At 40.0% G+C, this 20,246-nt stretch overlaps 2 protein-coding genes across 4 annotated transcripts in view; both read left to right on the top strand.

Annotated features, from left to right (window-relative positions):
* The window catches only part of KDM5A (lysine demethylase 5A), a 53,093-nt gene extending 44,767 nt beyond the window's left edge, over nt 1–8,326 (top strand). For all 3 annotated transcript variants that reach the window (XM_060776745.2, XM_060776744.2, XM_060776746.2), the window contains 2 exons: nt 869–1,279; nt 6,551–8,326. In XM_060776745.2, the coding sequence (XP_060632728.2) occupies nt 869–1,279; nt 6,551–6,763 (624 nt within the window). In that variant the 3' untranslated portion in view covers nt 6,764–8,326. The remainder of the gene's footprint in view (nt 1–868; nt 1,280–6,550) is intronic.
* A 7,066-nt stretch (nt 8,327–15,392) lies between these two features.
* The window catches only part of LOC132775788 (sodium- and chloride-dependent GABA transporter 2-like), a 57,499-nt gene continuing 52,645 nt past the window's right edge, over nt 15,393–20,246 (top strand). The window contains exon 1 of the mRNA XM_060776747.2: nt 15,393–15,629. The gene's annotated coding sequence lies outside the window, so the exon portion shown is untranslated. The remainder of the gene's footprint in view (nt 15,630–20,246) is intronic.

Raw genomic sequence — 20,246 nt, 5'->3', positions numbered from 1 at the left:
AACCGGTGTTGTCCGGAGACGCCTCTAAGTTCATGCTTCCAGCATGACTGCATGGTGCGCCATTACCTTCCTGCAGAAGCATGTTTTCAAACTGCTAGGTTGGTAGAAGCTGGGGCTAACAGCAGGAACTCATCCTGGTCCCCGGATTCGAACCAGCGACCTTTCAGTCAGCAAGTTCAGCAGCTCAGCAGTTTAACCTGCTGTGCCACCAGGGGGCCCAAAAATAATATTTATTTATTTAGTTAGTTAGTATTCTAATTTTCTCTGACATGGAACCCAAGTCAAATGCCAAGGTTAAATTAAGATAAAACTAAAAACCAGATTATAAAAAGTTAGAACACTATTAAAACAACATACCATTATGGTATTTAAAAATGTAAAACAATTAAAATAGATCAATAAAAACTAAACACAGCATACGTCCTGCCCATAAAAACACTTTTTGTAACACGTTTTGACAATGGAATGCACTATAGCTATTATCTTCTTTGGTGGCTTTTAAAGCAGAGGCTGGATGGCTCTCTGTCGGGGGTGCTTTGAGTGCGATTTTCCAATTCTATGATTCTGTGATTCTGGCTTCATTATTCTATACCTTCTTCAAATTGGCATCTACTGGTTTTACATGTTCTTATTCTGTGACTTGTCTTGTTACTGACAATGCCAAGAGTCTGAGGCTAAAGTGAGAAAGTGCTATGAACTCAATTTTTGTAATGAATAATGTGACTCAGGTACATCAGATCTGGGTCTAAACAAGATGACAAGGTGATGGACTTGTGGGAACTTATCTGCAATGTTTACTAGTTTTTATGACACAACATGGGAATAACTGATGATTTTAAGATTTATTTTGTTCATTTGTTTCTTGAAGGATGACAGCATGGATGAAAAACCTTTGAAAATGCGGGGAAGAGACTCTTCGGAGAGGAAACGCAAGCGCAAGCTAGAGAAAGCGGACCAGCTCTTTGGTGAAATGAAGCAGAAGTCTAAGGATCTGAAGAAATTGGAGAAACCCAAGAAGAAAAAGCTAAAATTGACCATGGACAAGACAAAGGAATTGAACAAACTGGCCAAGAAACTGGCTAAAGAGGAGGAGCGAAAGAAGAAGCGCGAGAAGGCAGCTGCAGCAAAGGTGGAGCTGGTGAAAGAGTGCACAGAGAAGAAGAGGGAGAAGAAAGTCCTGGATATTCCCTCCAAATATGATTGGTCAGGAGCGGAGGAGTCTGATGATGAGAACGCAGTGTGTGCTGCACAGAACTGCCAGAGGCCCTGCAAAGACAAGGTGGGTTGCCTTGGCTGAATGTTTGCAAGAGTCATTGTTAGTCTCCTTGAGACTTCAGGGCTGTGTCATAGTATGTTGTCAGATGGAGTTTAAAAGGTAGGAACCACACGTTTCTTTTTCAAGGAACAGGAAATGTTATGGGTATCTTCTACTTTCATGTATTTGACTGGACTGTACAAAGGGAGAATTTAGTCTTGTTAACTGTACACTGAATATTGGCAGGCATTTTAAGAGGTACAGTAAAAAATTGGTAAATGTGAAAATCGTTCTTCCATCTGGTAAGCTTTCCCATTTCCTCATCTTTCCTTCCCTGCTGGTACTCTAGACAACCTGCTGACTGACACCCAGGAGTTAATTCCAGACTTGAGAGAGAACCGTTCCCAGGCCTTGGTGTATGTCGAAGTGAAAGTCTCTAAGCTGGCCGTGTGGTCTTCGTCTAGCAAAGTTAATCTTCCAAAAGCTCTTGCATAAAGCCTGTGAGCCATGAGTCTGCAGGTTGAGGGAAGCCACATGCTGCACTGCCCCACTTTTCTTGCTGGAGGTAAATCTGCAGAGCTTTTAAAACTGATCGGATTATAACAAATTAAATCTCTTCCGCCCTGGAGACCTTTTCCAGGTCCACTTGGAGCAATCTTGAATTCCAGTTTCAGCTCTGCAGGAACAGTCTGTTGGAGGCAGCACTCAGGCTCATAGTAGTTTTGTGCTTCTTTTCAGGGAGCATTTCACAAAGCTGTTTCTCAGGTTTGTAAGTTCCTACAGTTAGGATTCACTTGTGTATCAGTGCAGTGTTGGCTGCTGCATCTGTGCAGCACTTGATCATTTGAGGGAGCAGGGTGGGGAGAACAGTGAGTTGAGGTGAGAAATATATATTGTGGTTGCTAGAGTGTGACTCTTGCTGAAAACACTACAAATGAAAAACCTGCACAGATGCATGAACTGCTGCAGAAATTTCCATACGCTGCAAAATACAGGACTTTGGTGCAGGATTTAGCTGCATAGAATCATTCTGGCTTTTGAGACTGCTTGCCCATTTGTCCACAGAAGCTCACCTACTTGAAAATATGCTACAAACTCACATGCATCCCTACCAACCAACTACTTTCCCAGATAAGTATTTTGGTAGCTCGAGATAATTGGTTCTTGTCAGGCCAAAGGCAGAGGAGCCCCATAGCAGAATATAGCTATCAAGAAAGGTTCTTTGCCTGCTTTTAGGACAGTACATGTTGCTTTGATATTAAAAGTGGTAGTCTTCAACACGAATATAGCAGCTAGGGAATTTTGAATAATGGGGAAGGCAGTACAGATGCTGGAGCTGATTCTATAGATTGACTTTGCATTCTGTAGCACACTGGTTTTGAACAGGGACCATTTTGAACAGGGACCACTCGCCAACATTAGTACCAAAAGGGTTACAAATCAGTTTTTGGTCAGCTTTAGATTCGGTTTGGTTATTGGAGGTGCTGATTCAGAAAATTGCATTGGATAGACCACATCAGCTCTAGTTTCTGATACAAAACATATGCCATCCAGTAGTTGCCATCTGCTCACCCTCAGAAAATCATATTTAATAATTAAGAGCTGATGTGGTAGTAGTAATCTTTCAAAGTTGGTCAGCCTCTCCTCTCCCAGTCGTGAGACCAGTCACTCTCGTTACTGTGTGGTTTTGAGGCAACGGTGTAGTAATGGTGAGGCAGCAAACCATATTTTCGTTCTTGCGGATTGCAGGTTGAGAACCACTGTTGTAGCAGCTAAATTGTAAATAACCATTAAGAATTCACCTCACAACTTCAAGGGTAAAGTCAGTAATGGTTCCCTAAATATGAATACCACTGTGAGGCTATCTTATCAGATGAATTCTAGTACACACTTCTGGCCCCTGCCACTAACAGTGCTACAGTCTTGAGAAGCCAAGCTGATGAAATAAGAGACCACTCCATCTGCTTTTTTAATTGGATTAATTGTATCACTCATTTCCCTGCCTGTTATGGCATTCAAAGGTGGTGGTGGTGGTGGTGGTGGGGGGGGGGGGGGGAGCGAGTTGTCATTTCAGTCTTGTCTTGGCAAGTTTCAAATGGCTTTTCTTTTCTGTGGCCAGACCCTCAGTGTAGTTTTTGTACTGCACAGGGAACTGGATCTCTCCATGTGACCTCATGCATAATAGTGTAGTATTAAGTTCCATAAAATCCAAGTATGTATGTGCATGAGAGATCTTGTTTACTTGCATTTGGGAAGCAATCTCTGCATCTTTTGTACCGGAATTGAAGTGGATTGAATTTTTAGAAAACTAACTTCCAGATTACAAATGGACTTGTACTGGATGGGACTTCACAGAAAACCATGGCAGCAGAAAGAAAGTGTTGTGCATATTAGTTAGTTCTATGAGTTATCCATTGTTGCATCTGTTTGCATATCAGTATGGTAATAAACTGACAACTCAGTACTCCAATGTACTCTACATGAGGTTGCTCATGAAAAATGTTTGAAAGCTACAGCTAGTGCAAAATGTAGTGGCCAGAATCTTAAATGGCTTGGGATCAGGATAGTTCAAAGGCCACCTCTTTTTGTATGTGCCTTACTGGAATTTGAGATTTTTAAAAGAGTCTGTGTTGTTGTTCCACTATCTCAATAGTCTAAGCTGGCTAAGTATGAAGCAGAATTTTCTTAGCAATTTCTCATTTGCAGAAGACAGATCAAACACTTCCCTTTTGAACTTCATTTGAGCACCCAAATCAGCAATGTTTTGTGTAGCTGGTGCTCCTCAAAATCAGGATGGATTTTGGGGACTGATTTAATTTAGTATGTGTTTAATAATCATTTTAAAAATGGTTTGTTTTTAAGGTATGTTTTTCTTCTGGGACCCCTGGCAGAGTGAGAGGCAGAAAACAAACCAGTATTGTATTTCTGGGTGTTGTAGAATTGCTGGATAGGTGAAAACTTGATCTTGCCTTATTAGTCCCAAGGCACAAATGGAACTGTTTCACCATCCCAGTGAGGGTTTCAGGAATTAATAATCTGATGATGGATGTTGCCCACCTTTCTCATTAGTCTACATGTTTTCAGACTGGGGCATTAAATGAAACCCAAAGCATCTTCAGACGTGAATTAAGTCGGGTATTGCAGTAGACCCAATACTTATTTTGGGGACAAGGAATTTCAAAGCCGGCCCTTATGAACTAGTCTTAGTATGTATGTTAAGATTGGCTAACACAATGTCTTCCCAACCCTCAGGACTATGGAAGTACATTCTCCAGTGGATGGACTAAGCACCATTTTCCTTAACGAAGAGCCAAGATACCTTTACCGATAGCTGACACTTCTCCCTCACCTCTTCTGTTTGGATACTTAAATAAAAACAAAGCCATGCCTTGTTGTACCAGGTCTCAGAATGTACACAATATCCATGGATAATAAACATTTGTTTAATCCCTGACGGTTTAAACACCAGCCATGAGAGACTGGAACAACATTTCTGCACCCCACAGGAAGGAAGACAGAAGCAGCACCTTTTAGGTTTTTTGGAGTGTGCTACTTGAAGAGAAGATAAACTAAAAAGGGAAGGAGGAATTGGGTTCAAATGTTGTAATATCTATGAATGCACTGTAGTTAATTCACCCTTGTGATCAGGTGAATACATTAGATAGCATTGATAACATTGAAATGAGTACTTCTCAGTAAAACTACAGTTGTGCTTGTGCTTTCTTTTTCTCAAGTGTCACGTTAGCACACTCACACCTTCTCTGTTCTTTCTTATATTCTCTTGTCATAGTCCTATCACTGCATGGTGGCCAGTAATCCTCTGCCACCTTTGTGCAAAAATCTTATTTGTGCTAGAAACTTAAAGATAGTATTGGCACAGAAGAGCAACAGGGAAAAAAATGCTACCTTCATCCCACTGTCTCATCATACTAGAGAAAAAATCCACTTGAAATCCGGTTTCTGCCTCCTGCAGAATTCTGGGGTTTGTAGTTTAGTGAGGCTGTTAAAGGCTTCTCCCTAAACTACAAACCCCAGAATTTTGCAAGAAGCAGAAACCAGTTTTAAGTGATTTTTTTTTCTCTAGCTTGATGAAGTGGCCAGACATTAATTCAGGAGGCTTGCAAATTTCACCGTAGATCACGAGTTCACTGTGACTACTGCAGTGAAATGGAATGATCTCTTTCAACTTTTGTACTAAAGCTAGATTGAATAAATGCAGCTGCCCTGTAACAATTTATACCTTTGACTTCTGCAGTCTAGTACAACGTACAGAAACTGGCAGCAGCTATTTGTGTTCTTGGGTTAGAGCTGTGGAATTGGTAGGAACCAAATTAAGAATTTCTATATGAGTTTTTATTCCTGAGCTTTGGAGCTTGCCCTTGGGTAGTAAATTCCTTCTCATTTTGTTTTATTATGAGATGTAAGTGACAGATTTCAACTTTGCGTCAAGAAAAAATGATCTGTGTTCCAGAATATTTTAATTCCTGAAGAATGTTTGTTTATTAGTTGAGGGTTAGTGGTGATAAATGCAAAATGGACATTGTAATTATTGAGACAATAGTCTTTAAATGTTTAGCATCTGCTGTCAGTGTGTCTGTCCCTGACTTACAGGCTCTTAAATGCAAGCTGTGTCACTTCAGAGCGAAAATAATGCCACTGTATTTTCAATTAACATTATTTCTGTCCCCTGTTATGTATACTGGTGATGAAGAGGAAGACTTTTTGTTCACTTGCTCAAATCAAAGGGTTCTTTCATATATAAATGCTTGTACAGGTAAAGCATGTCAATATTGCAAAAGAACAAGCATTTTATTTGAGTCTCCAACTCAGAATGCCCATTCACTGTAAACACCCTGGAAGCAAATGAGACATGGAACATAATTACAACATTTAAACCACAGGAGGTGGTTGTGATACTTTGATTTCAAAAGTCAATCTATCCCCTGGCTGATTCTCAGTCAAGTGTTCTGCACTCCTCACTCTGTCCCTTGGCCTGCTTTGAAGTTACATAGGATCAAGTGATGCAGGTATGGAAGCTTCTAGCATAGGTAGTGATGCTACTGTCAGACTGAGGATCTAAGCCAGGTGGAAGTTCTCTTTTGTTATCTGAGGACAGTTGATTTTGGAGAAGAGTGAATGCCTTGCATTAATGTGTGCTCTTCTAGTGACCTCTGAATAGCACTTCTATTTTTCACATCTTTCTGCTTTTGTAATGCACAACTGTAGGCTTACATCTTTTAAGTTCTGTCCCTATCTCTTATTCAATAGTTAACCTATATCTGTTATCTCTTACAGGTAGACTGGGTGCAGTGCGATGGTGGCTGTGATGAGTGGTTTCATCAAGTTTGTGTTGGTGTCTCTCCAGAAATGGCAGAGAATGAAGATTATATCTGTATAAACTGTGCAAACAAACAGATGCAGGGACCAGGTAGTCCAACACTCTCACCGCCACCTCATTTCTTGGTGACCTACAAACTACCCATGGAGAATCTCAAGGAGACAAGTTAGCAGCTGCTTGGTCTTGCTGGGACTTGATTGAAGTGGAACACTAAGAAGGTGTTGTGAAGCTAACATAGCCACTTGGAATGCTGCACTTCTGCGGATGTATGGCCCTATAGAGGAGCTGGCCCCATAAAGCTGGTCTCTTACATGAAAGGGATGCTGTGGGCACAGGGATATTGACCCAGCCATACAGATAACACCTTGTTGGAAGCCCTGGCCAATATTTTTACTCATGCATCTCCTAAGTAAGGCTGAGTATAGCTTCTGCCTTAAGTCTAAGCAGATGTGAGGCCCATGAATTATGCTTTTCAGCCTCAATTGTTTCAATTTGGAGGCATTGTTGAGAATCTTGAAGCCCATGAGTTTGCCCCATAGTGGCAGGTGGTTTAGATAATGAAGGCTCCTTTTGGGCCTCCTCATGATGTTGGGGCACCAAGGTCATGTAATGTGGACTAGGAACCAGCTTTAAGCACCATGCAGATTCGTGAGTGGGTGGGAAATGAATTGGTTCCTATTTTGTTAGAAGGCAAAGGAGCTTTTAGATCTTGAAAACATTGGTTTTATGTTTACCCTAGTTGGTTTGGGACATTTCCCTTCTTTGGGAAAACTCATGCATACATTAACATGTAGCTGAGATATCCTTGGCAAAACACTCCTTCCTGCACTGGCAACCATGTCCCCCTGTATTAGGCTTTATCAATGGCCCGTCATTAAATTATCTGAAGCAAAGTGCAGCTGGTAAAGTGGGTGTCATGAGCACATGGGGTTAATATCTAGGACCGGGAGCAGTCCAGCTTTCCCAGAATTTCACACTGACATGCTTCTGTGAACCTTCAACTCACAAGTATTTCCAACACAATTATAGTTTCACAGTGCTAATAGCAGTCCGCAGATGCGGATTGCACCGTGTTTCTCTGCTTTAGGTTTCAATGGATTAACAACCTGCACTTGGCTACAAATCCAGTTTGACATTTCCCCCTTGCTTTTCTGGAAAACAGATGGCTTGGGGATGTGTGTCCTGGGTAACCATTGTTTTAGTAAACCCATTTTTAAAAAAGGACTGGTTTTTACTTTTTTCTATGTCTTGGACTACTGACTTGTTCTATAAAAAATAGATTATTTTTCTTTGTTTTTATACTTAACCACGGTTACCAGCAGCACAGAAAAGAGAAAGAGGCTCACTAAATGAAAACCTGCCTGCAGGCCTGGGTTTTTTACTTCATTCCTTCCTTGTAGTACAAGGAACTTAGCAGTTACTTCCCACATCCTTGCTCCACCTGCTGCCTGTGTTTTAAATAGGTAAAAAAAAGCCCATTTCATGTGCTACCTTCATGTTGAGGTTTGTTCTGTTAGCAAGGCATCTTGGTCCTTGCAGTCTCCCAGTTTATGCTAGCTTTTCTGTAAGTGAGTGGCTGAAACTGGTCATAGTGGTGTCTCCCCTACCCCTCATTATCTATTGTGTTTTCACTCTTCTACAGTTTTAAAAGTGTTGTAACGATAGTGTCCAGTCGTATTAGATGCAGGGGTTGGGATTTTCTAAAAGATAAAATCTGTAGTGTTCTGCCTTGACTCTTTTGTGTCCCTTCTGTTGTATCCACTACTTTGAGATTTCATGGAGAACCACCTCCATCATGAGGTTGTTGACTTTTGCTTGTCTGCAGATTAAAATATGGCGTGCTTCATTTAGTCAGTACAAAGTGGGAGGAAGGGACTTCCACAAAAACAGAGGATTTGAGAGCCCACCAGTTAATCCCGGCATATTCCTGGCTTGACCCTGAAAATGCTAACAGGTTTCTTAAGTTTTCATCACATGGGGAGGAGGGAGCCCATTTTTATGTCTTTTTAAAAACATTAAATTGAAAAGTAATTTGCCTCTTCATCAACTCAAAAGTAGCTCCTGTTAAGCAATGGATACACATAAATTCTTGGATGAGCTTCGGATACAAGTGTCCTCCCATTATAGCTATCAAGTAAGACAATGCCAAGGTTTGAAAAGAATATTCTCAGTAGAACCAAACTGCTTAAACAACATCACATACTGTAAAAATATATACAAGAAGTACAAACTAACATACTTATAAGATTTCTTAGAAGAAAAAAGAGGTAGTAAATGTGTCAGATGGGATAGTCTGCAATAAAGGAAATTAAAAGGAAAATTTATTGTAGAACTAGAAGGACAAGTATCCAGATGAACACAAAGATATAGCAAATATTTCTTCTGTTTCTGAAGTGGCAGGATATACATGTAGCTTGATGAGATCACATTATTTTCTACCTGTCTTGTAATGGTCTGTTCCATGCTTTTCTCTCTTTCTGAGCTGAAGATGGTGAACTAAAGGGCCAGACAAACCATAATGTTAAGTAGTAAGTCCCACAAGCACCTTTTCCCCTTTCCTGGTAGTAAAACAAATTAGGCAGCACAATCATGGGCTATTAACTCAGGCAACCTTTTGTTATTTTGTTTTGCTGTCAGGAGCAGGAGATGTGTTGGTGGGATTTTCTTTTTCATGTGTCAAAATAACTTAGTTGGCTTTGGAACAGTGCATCTTGACTTGGATAAGTGGGAGTAATGATTTTCATTTGTGGTCTCTGTGACTCGCAGAGCCCAAAATATAGCCCAAAATATATGGGCTATATTTTGCTCAGATACATACAAGCCATTTGTTCCTGCTGACACCCAATTCCTTGTCATCCACAATTATGATTTGATTGTTGGGGTCTCAACATTTTGGTTTTTTTAGTTTATTGGTTTGAGATTTTGCTTTCTTCCAGAATTGTGTTGAATAGGGGGTGAGTGACATTATGACATTGTTTCTTCTGCCCGAGCAAGTCTGTAGCTGACTCATGGCCCATTTGCCAGACCTCTACACTGCAAGTGAAGTGTAACAGAGCTTCATATGTTAAAGTTATTCAGTGGGAAGGGACGCTTCATCCTGCCACCCTTGAAGTCCAGAATAAGCCGATTTGTATGGTTTTGGTGGCTATTTGCTTGGTCATGGAGCAGCAGCTGGAGCACTCAGTGAGCCGACTTTTACCCTTCAAACCACCTTGGAGAACAATTCGGTACTGTTGATTCTGACACCAAAGGGTGCTCCTAGGCTCTCTTTGAGAGCTGAGAAATCCAGGAATGTCCCACGTACACTCTGCAAGTCCCAAGAGAAAATACTGCAAAAAGAGAAACCTGTGTCTTTTGTCTTCAGCAGAACTAAAGAAGGAGGAAGAGTGTAAGCCAGTTTCTTAAACCCTAAGTTTTGGTTATCAGATTCTGTTCAGGAGCCCCACCCATTCTTGTCTCACATTCTTATCTCCCCAGCATCTCCCAAGCCTAATCTCTGAAAGAAACATTTGGATGCACAGTCTGGTTAGATCTAAGTGATGAGTTCCTGCTCTCAGGAGATTTTAAACAAATATCCATTGTTTTGCCTCTTCTCATTGTCATTATCATGGGGACTGTTCTCATTTCCCATCTTGCTATTGGGACAGTTACCTAACGCCATTATGAGGGGGACCCATACTGTGGTTATTCTTTGAAATCTGAGATAAGATATTCAGACGCTACAACTTCTAGATCACTTCTACCTAGAGCAGGCCTGGCCAATCTGTGTCACTCCCAAGTGTTTTAGACTTCATCTCCCACAATTCCTGAATGTTGGACAAGCTCATTAATGCCTCTGATTCTGCAAACTTGAGTAGCACTGAAAATGAGTGCACAAGGAATGTATTATTATACAGCTTGTGTTTCTACATGTGCATGTCTTCTTATATTGGTCCACTGTTCATGTTTTGAGTGCTGGTGATCACATAGTTAACAATTCAGCGCAGCAAAGCAGTGAAGGTAAGTGATGCACCTCCATGTACAGAACACATGCCATTATTATGTGGCTTATCCAGTGTTTCTATAGTTCTTCGGTGAACACATTTCATTTAAACACTTTGGATACCCAAACTGAAAATTTTGCCCCACTTTCTTTAAACACACTCCATTGCAGTTAAGAGGTTTTTATCATGGTTCAACACAGCCAATGTTGATGACTGGCTTGGGCTAGTCCGACAAAAACTGCTTTGTTATCTATATAGATGAAGATTTTTGTGCAGAATTGGGTTACTGAAAGTTACCCCTCCCAAAAATCACTTTAATAAAAGAAGAGATGTTACGATTGCATGTCAAATGTATTTCATCAGTGTTGACCCTAGCAATTCCCACAGTTCACCTTGCGCTCTAACTATATACATCATTCCTTGGCTCTCATCTTATGGCCCAGTGCCAATACCTCCATTTCCTGCTATGATTGGATAAGGGGGAAGGGGCAATAATTGTGGGTTTATGGATAAAGCTGGCCAATTGGCTTTAGTGAACCTACATATGTTTAACTGATTACCATAACATATGCTAAGTTTAAAAGCTGGGATTTTTTGAGATCCAGAAGATGGAACTATAATCATGGATTTTTGTTCTTGTGCTGCATCTGATTGACTGTCTAAAGAAAAGGGAAGTGGGTGTGAATTTAAATTGCATTTGTTATGCAGTCATTGTCTTAAGGTCCCTGTGCGTACAGTATAATATATAAATTTTTTTTTTACAGATTTTGGGGTTTTAAGTTCTTGATCTCTTGGTTCTGGTGAAGATTCCTGGCAAAACATTTCATAAACCTGTCTGAAGGGACAGGTTTATGAAATGTTTGTTAACCTTACTGCATTACTCAACAAACAAAGAAATTACAGTGACCTACAGAACTTCAAGCAGCCACATATCAGATCCTACCTATCAATTGAGAGGCTATAGAGCAGTAGGTCCTGTTTCCCTGAACTTAGACATTAACCAAAGGGTAGGACCAATTTTTAGGCCAAGCACAATTTTGGAAGATTCTGAAAACACTACGTTTTTGGTAATTAACTTTTTCTAGCATCAGCAAAAGTTTGCCCACTTCTAATTACAAGCCACTGGATGTGAGAGCTGGACCATAAGGAAGGATGAGTGAAGGAATATAGATGCTTTTGAATTGGTGTTTGAGGGAAATTCTGAGAGTGTCTTGGACCATGAGAAGATCCAACCAGTCCATACTTCAGGAAATAAAGCCCAACTGCTCATTGGAGGAAAGGATATTAGAGACAAAGTTGAAGTACTTTGACCACATAATGAGAAGACAGGAAAGCTTAGAGAAAACAATGATGCTGGGGAAAGTGGAAGGAAAATGGAAGAGGGGCCAACCAAGGGCATGATGGATGGATGGTATCCTTGAAGTGACTGGCTTGGCTTGAAGGAGCTGGGGGTGGTGATGGCTGACAGGGAGCTTTGACGTGGACTGGTCCATGAGGTCACAAAGAGTCCAAAGTGACTGAATGAATAAACAACAACAAACTGGTCTTTCTATTTTAAAAAAGGTGCATGCATTCTCTCCTCTGTTTTGTTCTCCTAAATTCCAAGAAAACTAAGTAACCTATCTTGAATTGGCAAGTCACACCACCAGCTGAAGGCCAGCTTTCCATGTAAAGCTACGTACATAGATTTCACTGAATAATGGGATCTGTTATTAGTAATATGACTTGATGTATATATACATTTTAAGTAAGTGTGACTGACAACATCAAATAGTACATAGATATTCTGTGTAGTCAACCAAAGGTTTCATTTATACTTTTGTGCTAATTTGGGGGGCTGTGAATATGTCACTTGCAGTATTTGAAGCAGCAAATGCTATGTATGATGTTTAATCAAAGATATTTTAGTTCAGCAGACTTCATTGGGCTGTTCTGTCATTTAACACCAGTGGGTAGTGAGCTGTGTAGCAGGTAAAAATATAATAATAAAATATTTTTAACCCGCCCTCTCTCCCTGAAGGGACTCAGAAATCGGAAGCTTGGGAAGCATTTTGAAAAACTACAAATAAGATCAAAATTACCAAAGTAATATCCACTTGTCAAACTTTGGAGCATACAGATGTCATCAACCTAACGGGAGTGGACAACCTGACAAACTGGAATGTGCCCAGAGGAGGGCAACTAAAATGATCAAAGGTCTGGAGACCATGCCCTATGAGGGGCAGCTTCAAGAATTGGGTATGTTTACCCTACAGAAGAGAAAATTGAGAGGAAACATGATTGCCATGTACAACTATGTGAAAGAATGTCATAGGGAAGAGAGAGCAGTCTTGTTTTCTGCTGCCCTGGAGACCAGGATTCTGAGCAATGGGTTCAAATTACAGGAAAGGAGATTCCACCTGAACATTAGGAAAAACTAAGAGCTATTCAGCTGTGGAACTCTGCCTTGGAGTATGGTGGAAGCTCCCTCCTTGGAGGTTTTTAAATAGAGGCAGGACGGCCATCTGTCAGGGGTACTTTGTGGTTTTCCTGCATGCCAAGGGGTTGGACTAGATGGCCCATGTGGTGTCTTCCAACTCTATGATTCTAACCTGTAGCTTTCCAGACATTTGACTGCAATTCCCGTACTAGTAATCCAATACATTGTCCAGCCTTGACATAAAGGAAAGCCTTAGAAGAAAGATGACAAGACTACTTTTCCTTCCCTCACCATTTGTTTTCATCACTCCTGAAACTTTCCCTCTTTCATTACACAATGCTAAAGAACTCTGGTATGGAGCCATCACTCGGACCCTAAACCTGAAAGCTTTAATGACACATAGTATCGAAAGGTTGCAGGAAAGTGGAGGAATGTGTATTTCCATCACTGCATGTTACACCCAACCCAATTAAACTCCAAGGTTACTGGTCCAGGCTGGCTGGCACACAGAACATGAGCGCTCTGCTCAGGAGCAAAGGTTGGAAATAATACCTTACAAACAACAGGACACTTTTTGCAGTAACTAAGCCATAGCTAGAATAATCTCATAACCGATGCTTGGTGGTAACTTCATGGCTCTTGTAAGGTGTAACTGTTAAAGGTTATTTGTATAGTTGTGGGTGTGCAAACTCATTAAATGATAGATGAAAAGAGAAAAGGTCATAGCGGAAGTCCTGCCTGCTGTTGTTGTTGGATCCAGGGAAGTCATGCTACAGCTCTTTTCTGCCTTGGTCAGATCACACCTGGAATACCGTGTCCAATTCTGGGCACCGCAATTGAAGGGAGATGTTGACAAGCTGGAATGTGTCCAGAGAAGGACAACTAAAGTGATCAAGGGTCTGGAGAACAAGCCTATGAGGAGCGGCTTAAAGAGATAGGCATGTTTCACCTGCAGAAGAGAAGGCTGAGAGGAGACATGATGAAGGCCCTGTATAAAGATGTGAGAGGAAGTCATAGGGAAGAGGGAGCAAGCTTGTTTTCTGCTGCTCTGGGTACTAGGCGCAGAATGATGGCTTCAAACTACAAGAAAGGAGATTCCACCTGAGCATGAAGAAGAACTTCCTGACTGTGAGAGCTGTTCAGCAGTGGAACTTTCTGCTCCAAAGTCAGGGGTGCTTTGAATGTGATTTTCCTGCTTCTTGGCAGGGAGTTGAACTGGATGGCCTATGAGGTCTCTTCCAACTCTGTTGTTGTTGTTATGTTTATGTTGTTTATGTTTATTTATACCCCACGTTTTCTTTCCACAAAGAGACTGAAAGCAGATTGCACTAAAAGCATTTCAATTTTAAATCTACAAATATACAAACATTTAAAAGAATTAAATATCATTGGAATTTTTAAAAAATTAGTTAAAATCCATAAAAACCATAGCACCCCCTGACTTGGTCTTAAATTTTTTCTTCTTTTAAAGCCTGCCTAAATAAAAGGCTTTTGAGGGGAAAAAAGCCTATTGTTGCCACTCATATCTTGCAGATATTGAGATGATTTGGATGGATGGACAGTATATGTTGTCCTATAGGCAAGTGATTTCAGTTTTGCTTTGTTTTTAAAGCAACTGGAGGAAAATACTCCTTAGGAAAAAAGCAAATATTACTTTAAAATCTTAGTAACTCCAAGAATAACTAATTACTTTTAAAAACAGCTTTCCAAGCTCTGCTCAGGAACAGAGGAAACACTGTAATTATTTGTTGTAGACATCTACTTGTGATTGAAATAACTTTGCTATTTTGACAACTGGGAAAGTTGCAATCCATGGCTCCCACTCTGGTAAAAGGAAAGAGAAACACGACCATGATGCATTTTTAGCTCTATCTCTTGGTCTCTCACACACTCTATACATACTATTTTTATATTTCTATCTATAGCTGAAGATGTGACAATATGCTCCCAAATGTTGTTGAACAAAAATTTGAATATTCTCCCAAATGCAGATGAGGAAGGCCAGAAATAGCTTTTCTCCTTTGATTCTTGGATTGCTGTAGCCAAAGAGACAACCCTGCCATTTCTTCCTGCAGTTGCATCAGTAAGATGGCATCTCCCACCTATATCCTGATAGATTCAACATGTAAACATCAGTATCATTGGATAAGTCTAGATTTTTTAAGCAGGTGTGGGTTGGAAACATTGCTTTCTTGCTTTGTCCTCCGAACATTATTTAAAAGTTTTACATGAAAATGGTGCTTTAGTATAGTTTTCAAAGTTCATGGTTGTGAAGGTAGTAATGTAGGAGGCAGGGAGAAAACTGACCACTGACAGATTTAGGCACAAACTGTGGAGGGGTGTGTGTGTGGAGAGTGTACATATGTATGCACTTCTACACAGATGGCAAAAGACAGGAGGCTGGGAAGTTGTGGGGCACCAGGCGAGGACTCCTTTAGTAAGGATTATCAGGAGTCGTGTGTAGTTTATTGTACACCCCTGGGGGGTGGAGGAAGGAATGTGGGTTGGGCAAAGTCTAGAATTACACCATTGCAGAATTGGTTTTTTCTTCAACTCTTTAAATAGCCAGCACCTTTTTACTATTGCTTTCACGTTTTCCCAGTTAATCAGAGACCTGACAACTTATTCTTTAAGGTAACAACTTAGTTTTGTAGTTTGTCCTGTGCTGCCTTGCTCGTTGTAATTGTGAAGTGTGTGTGTGTGTGTGTGAACAATATTTTCATGCATATCTTTCTCTCACTCTCAGACTATCCCCCCTTTTTAAAAAACACATGGGTTTCATGTTTCTTTTGGCTATGTATTTATGCTCAGTTTCCAAAAGAGTTTGAGCAACTTATCAGTATTCCAATTTTAGGCAAATAGTTTTTCTGCAAGAGGTTTGGTGATTTGACTGAAAGAATGAATGAATGAGTTGTAGGATTTTGCATTGATGAAGCAGACAGTTTTTACCTGAGTTATATCAGCAATATTGAATTGTCTAATGGGAGCAAATGCAAAAGATCCATTCAGACACACATGGCAAATGGCAAAGGCTGTTGGGAAGGTGGTGGGTAGACATCTATGGGGATGAAATCTACATTGCCAAGTGCTATCAGTGCATGCACTGGCGAGAAAGGCAGCATGTATCCCACAGATGATGGAGAGAACAGCCTATGGTCATTTGAGCTTTTAAAGGAATAGACACATGAATAACATAAATCTCTTCCACATTTTATGACTGCAGAAATTGTGTAATCCCACAACACCAAATTCTAAAAAAGAAGAGAAAAGTGCAAGAGGATGAATGCAATAGTTGGTTGATTGTATCATTTGATGTCTGGTTAAATTTCAGAAACAACAGTGTGACTGGGCAGTTTTGTCAAGATATGTTTAAATGCATGCTCACTTGAATATGGCTCTTTTCCCTGACAGTTTTTGTGTCTAAAATGAGGGAGGGAGCAATCAGAGATTTGACCCTCCAGATCTTTAAAACTTCAGCTCTCAGATGTTCCTGCTAGCATGGCCAGCACTAAGGGATTTTGATAATTGTAGTCCAGAAAATTGGACAGTCATTTCCCCATGCTTCCATAATATAACCTTCCTCTCTATATCCTCTCTAACTTTTCTTGACAGAGGATTTGATGTATGCTCAAGTGTCCATCATTTGTGTAACACAATCTGATTGCTGAAGTAGCTCTCCCTATTACAGAATTTTGCCTCCTCCACAAAATTGGGCATGATATTCTAATGGCTTCTACCAGTCTTGTAGTACTCTACCTGACTCCTACCACCATACTGAACTACCTGAACCAACCCTGCTTGCTGGTTCAGGTAGTATCCATCATTTCATCATCATCCTCCTGTATCTTTTTGTCATATTTAAAAATCCACATCATTGTCATTTCCTCCCTGCCTTCTCTTTCCCACATGTACTGCTTCATATCCTATTCTCCAAGCTTCTATTATCTGCCTCCTTTGTATGATGCAGATACTCTGTCCCGCTTTGTAGCAAAATTACATCCTGGTGCTAATAATGGACTAATTTTCCTCCCTTCAATTGGTATCCCTGTCTGTCAAAAATCAAAGCTAGGGCAGGGGCAGACTGATGCTTGGCTGTTTGTGATGATCTTTGCTACTGAGAGTTTCTTAGGGTTGACTGTTTGTTATTATCATGGTCATTAACTATTCAATAACCATAGCCCCAAATATTTTAAACTGCATCTCTCCCTGCCCCCTGCCCCACAAAAAGAGGTCGGGGCTATTCTAAAACATTGGCTTTCAAAATGTTCTGGTAGTCTACCCAGACTGTCTACTGAAGAGATGGTGTATAATTGCAGTGGATTCTGGGTTTCATTCCATGCTGAGGGATTGGCCAGGCCTGCTGGATTTTATTGTGGGCTTGTGGTTTCTGCTGACTATAGAAAACCTTCTGGGGTCAATCAGCATTCTACTTAATCAATTTTCTTGACTGAGACATTGAAGCTACCCATCTTTCTCATTTAAATAACATTATCTTTCAGTGCCTGTAGAATTATCAAATCTGGTACCATATGATAGAAATCCCGGACTCCATCCCAGATTGCTGTGAGGGTGCCATTTAATGCCATGCTCCTGCAGTCTTAACTATGAAAATCACAGGCTTTAGACCAAAACAGTCTTAACTTGGTTGGTAATCCATCCCTAATCAACATGGCCTTCATTTGTTTGTTTTTCTAATATCAGAGATCAACTGTAGTGCTAAGAACGAATGTTCTTGACTAATCTGTTACCTTTTCCCAAGTTTCCAGTGATTTGTTGAGTGTGCTTTGAGAACCGTTGACCTTGAGTATAAGTAAAATCCATTAGTTGTGATGAATCCTTCCTTCCTTCCTTCTCCTCCTCCTCCTCCTCCTTTGCAAAAACAAAGTTACAATAAAGTAACAACCGTAATTTAACAAGGATTAACTTCAGGTCTACTTTGATATAATTCAAAATTGTAGGTAGGTTTAGAGTTATGTCAGTAAGCCATCAATAAAAGGTAGAGGAGGAAAGCATTTTGTTCCAGTGACCAGCATTTCATTATTTTCAAACTAATTTTTCAATAACACTAAAAAGGGAGCAATTCTAATTACTTTTGAGAAATGGAAAAGTAAGAGTGATTTTAAAAGATTATATGCCCCTATTACTACAATGGTAAATAATTTCTTTTAATTTCCCCCCCAAAGCTTTGCCAACTATTCTATTATGATAATGTGTTTAAAGAGAAGTGTGGTATAGGTTGAGCATCCTGTATCTGGAATTCCAAAAGCTGCAATTTGTCAACTGAACTAGTGACACCTTTGCTTTCTGACAATTCAATATGCACAAACTTGGGTTTATGCACAAAATAATTTAAAATACTGCATAAAATTACTTTCAGGCTATATGTATAAAGTATATATGAATCATAAATGTTATGTTTAGACTTGGGTCCCATCTCCACAGGCATGTAGTTGGGGGGGGGGGGGGGGCTTGGGGGGCTTCAGCCCCCCCCCCCCCTGAAATTTTCATGGTGGTTCACGAAAAGGCCTTATTGGTGCATTATTTAAACTGTTATGTTTATTCATATCATGATCTGATCACCATACTCAATGTATCCCATATGCATGGGGGTATTGGGGTAATGATACAAAAGGTTTGCTAGGCTAGACCCTCTTTCACTCAGACTCAGCCCCCCCCCCAAACTCAGCCCCCCCGAAACCCCCCCTTAAAAAAATTCACACACCCCCCAACGAAATCCTAGCTACGGGCCTGCATCTCCAAATATCTTATTATATATGTAGATGCAAATGCATTTATACCAAAATATTTAAAAATCCAAATTCCCTAACACTTATGGTGCCAAGCATTTTGGATAAGGAAAGCTCAAAGTGTAGCACTTTTCATCTATTTCTATTTGGCATGATTTTCTCTGAGAAACCCAAGATACTTGCATCATCATTATTATTTTTATTATTTGGACCATCATGCATCATAAAATCACAAGATGGTATACAATTGAAATGAATTTAAAATAACTTGTAATTTTATCATATCATATTTGGAAACTGTTAATTCAAGGTCTTGCGTGACTGCTATCATTTAGATTCTCAACCTTCCTAATGCCTCTCAATCTTCCCAATGCCGTGACCCCTTAACACAGTCACTCATAAAAATTGTTTTCGTTGCTACTTCATAACTGTAATTTTGCTACTGTTATGAATCGTAATGTAAACATCTGATATGCAGGATGTATTTTCATTCACTGGACCAAATTTGACACAAATACCCAATACATCCAAATTTGATTTTGTCATTTGGGAGTTGTAGTTGCTGGGTTTTATAGTTAACCTACAATCAAAGAGCATTCTGAACTCCACCAACAATGGAATTCAATCAAACTTGGCACACAGAACTCCCATGACCAACAGAAAAATACTGGAAGGGTTTGGTGGATATTGACTTTGAGTTTTGGAGGTGTAGTTCAACTACATCTAGAGTATCCAGAGAGCACTGTGGGCTCAAAAATGATGGATCTGGGCCAAACTTTGCATGAAAGCTCAACGATAGAATTGAACTAAACTTCCCACACAGAATCCCCATGGCCAATAGAAAAAAAACTGTATTCTGATGGTCTTTGGCGACCCCCCCCCCCCCCCGGCGGGGTCTCAACCCCCAGGTTGAGAAACATTGTTTTAAAAGAACTGGCAATAGTCCTATATTGGGAGTTTAGAGCAAACTCACAAAACAATGAAGTTTACTATAGTCATGACCAACAATCTATTGGTTTCATGGAGTCTGTTGGATGAGCACTGAATCCAGCCAATTGTATTTTTTTTCTGACAGAAATGGAGAGTGGCTTGCAGAGTTTTCTGCTTCAGCTGTTAGGTAATTTTGTTGGCTGTGGCTACTATAGATAATTGGTTGCACTGCAGAGGTTTGTCATACTAACCAATATGCATTATTTCCATATCTATATATAGATATGTATGTAACCACATTTTAAAAAAGTTTTATATTATTTTAACCTTGGAAATTTTACTGAAATTGCCAATTCAGTAGTAATTCCACTGATGACAATAATAATAATAATAATAATGTTGATATTATGTTGTTATTATGTTGTTATTATGATTTAAGTCATAAAACAGCTGTTTGGTTCTATTCCTCCCCCTTGACCAAGAGGTATAGCTATGCGCAGTTCCACAGGACAGTCTGGGAGATATAGCCAGTAAGTTTCCTGATAATTTCTTAACTGTGTGACTTATAATAATA

The sequence above is a fragment of the Anolis sagrei genome, chromosome 5 (assembly GCF_037176765.1).
Source record: "Anolis sagrei isolate rAnoSag1 chromosome 5, rAnoSag1.mat, whole genome shotgun sequence".
Taxonomy (NCBI): domain Eukaryota; kingdom Metazoa; phylum Chordata; class Lepidosauria; order Squamata; family Dactyloidae; genus Anolis; species Anolis sagrei.
The sequence above is the reverse complement of the archived record's forward strand: the minus strand, read 5'-3'. Positions and strand labels throughout refer to the sequence as shown.